The sequence below is a fragment of the Chaetura pelagica genome, unplaced genomic scaffold, assembly GCF_000747805.2.
Source record: "Chaetura pelagica isolate M959 unplaced genomic scaffold, ChaPel_1.0 scaffold69, whole genome shotgun sequence".
Taxonomy (NCBI): Eukaryota; Metazoa; Chordata; class Aves; order Apodiformes; family Apodidae; genus Chaetura; species Chaetura pelagica.
In genome coordinates this window covers 11,546,586-11,548,689 of record NW_009970724.1, presented here as the reverse complement: position 1 = coordinate 11,548,689, position 2,104 = coordinate 11,546,586, and the positions used below count along the sequence as shown (strand labels likewise).

At 37.6% G+C, this 2,104-nt stretch overlaps 1 protein-coding gene across 1 annotated transcript in view; it reads left to right on the top strand.

The window, feature by feature from the left end:
* The window catches only part of COL11A1 (collagen, type XI, alpha 1), a 134,733-nt gene that overhangs the window by 69,818 nt on the left and 62,811 nt on the right, over positions 1–2,104 (top strand). The window contains exons 27-28 of the mRNA XM_010006667.1: positions 675–728; positions 811–855. Coding sequence (XP_010004969.1) covers positions 675–728; positions 811–855 — 99 coding nt within the window. The remainder of the gene's footprint in view (positions 1–674; positions 729–810; positions 856–2,104) is intronic.

The window sequence follows — 2,104 nt, the reverse complement described above, 5'->3', positions numbered from 1 at the left end:
GGGAAAGACTTTATTATCTGTCCATCTCAGACATCAGAGAATCAGCAAAGCGGCTCAGCCTCAGACACAAATATGTATGTGTGAAAGCTTCCTTGTTTCCACTATTTTCAGAATGCAGTTTCTTTAGACACTGCCAGTGAATTGCATAGTATCAAAGTTTAGCATCTTTGAAATGCTCAGCAAACAATAAATGACAGCATGGTCAGTACTGATAGCACCATGAGTCCTTCAGCTTTCAAATTTGGAATTTTATTTTGCAATATATTTTTTAAATAATGGATTTTAATACTATCATTATTTTGAACTCTACTTTTGACTTCTGTCATCATCATAATTAACATAAACATTTTTCTATGGTAAGACACCACTGGTTTCTAGTTGGCATCTTTTTGTTTGTTTGTTTGTTACATTTTCCAATTACCATTGTTTCACATAATTTATGTTGTAGATATTTCCCAAGCACACAAGTAGAACCAAGTTCATAATTTTAGTAATAGTTTTATAGTGATATCGAAGGGTGCTTTGTGATGCCATGAGTTTTCTTAGTGGCAGGCAGCCCAGCCACAAGACTGCTGCATTATAGTGAAAGAACAAGGACTAGACTCAGAAGAGAACTGCTTGCTAACCAAGTACTATACAAACAAACAAAGGTTCTTTGCTCCGATATATTTTAGGGGCCTCCAGGTCCTCAGGGTCCCATTGGCTATCCAGGTCCCCGTGGTGTAAAGGTAAGACTGAATTACTGGATTCCTACCCCCACACCTTTTTGGTGTAAATGCATGTGGGTAATTCTTCATAATCTTTCTTTAGGGAGCTGATGGTGTCCGTGGTCTCAAGGGATCCAAAGGTGAAAAGGTAAATCTGACTGCACTTATTTCCCTTCCCTTTTTCTGTGTTCCTTATTCTACTGCAACACCTGTGCCCTTCATTGCAGTGGATTTTCTCTGGCAGCAGTGGGTTTATTTTTGCCCTATGCTAAGCATATACCAACCCCAATTAATAAATCAGTGACCCTCATGGTTATTTACGCTGATACAAAGTGAATATAAAACCTTCAGTTATTAGAATGTTTTTGGATCTTCTTCACACCAGTTTAACTAACATCTCTCTAAAGTTAAGTAGAGAACTAGACATCCTCTGTCTTGTTAATTGATACTATAGTGGATACTGAGGAGCTTGTGCATCAGAGAGATTTGTGGTGATAATAGTATTGTCTGTTTTGATAGTGCTTTAGGCTGGGTTTTGTATTTTTTGTGTACATCTTCCAGTTGCTTTCTAGATTCTAGGTGTTCTTTTTTCCCAAATCTTTGGCTTTGCCAAAGTGATGGACTGCCCCCATCATACACATAGTTATACAACCCCTGATAACATTGATTCTGTACGTAGAGCTCCTACTAGAGCAAACACCAACTACTGCAATCTCTACTGACTTCTGATGGTCTGCGGTTGCTGAAATTGTAGCTAGTAGTGATTTAAACTCCCACTTTCCTCAGCACTCAGAATGAGAGACAGATAACAAACACCATCAATCATACCTCCTGACCATACAGGCAAGTTCAGCCCTCTGGGTCTGGTGGATACTGTGTATATACTTATCACTGTTTCTAAAGCAGGAGACTCACTCTTGCCAAAAAGCCTTGATTTCAGCACTCTGTCTTTCAAGCTTAGCTGCCAAGAGCTGCTGTACATTTTCAGATTTTTCAAAATCCCAGCTTTTCTACTCATTTTAGAGTTGCTCATTAAATCTAAGCTGAAAAAATAGTGTGTTTAATACCTGCAGAGACTGGACAGTTTAGAAAACTGGACTCATATATAAATAAACTTACTATATATGTGTATATATATAAATATATGTATGTATTGATAAATACCAATTTGCATAATCTCCACAGTATTTCTGTGTTCCTAAAAATTGATCTCCCAGTTGCGGCAAGACGCTAAACTCTACTGAATACCTCAAAAGATCACACAAAGATATTTCATATATTGTCCTCAGAATGCTTTCAAGGTCTGTTATACAGGCCTTTTTTACTGAAATTATTCAGATACCATTACATGGGGGGAAAGCCCTGTAAGGGACAGAAATAAACTGATAATTCAGGAA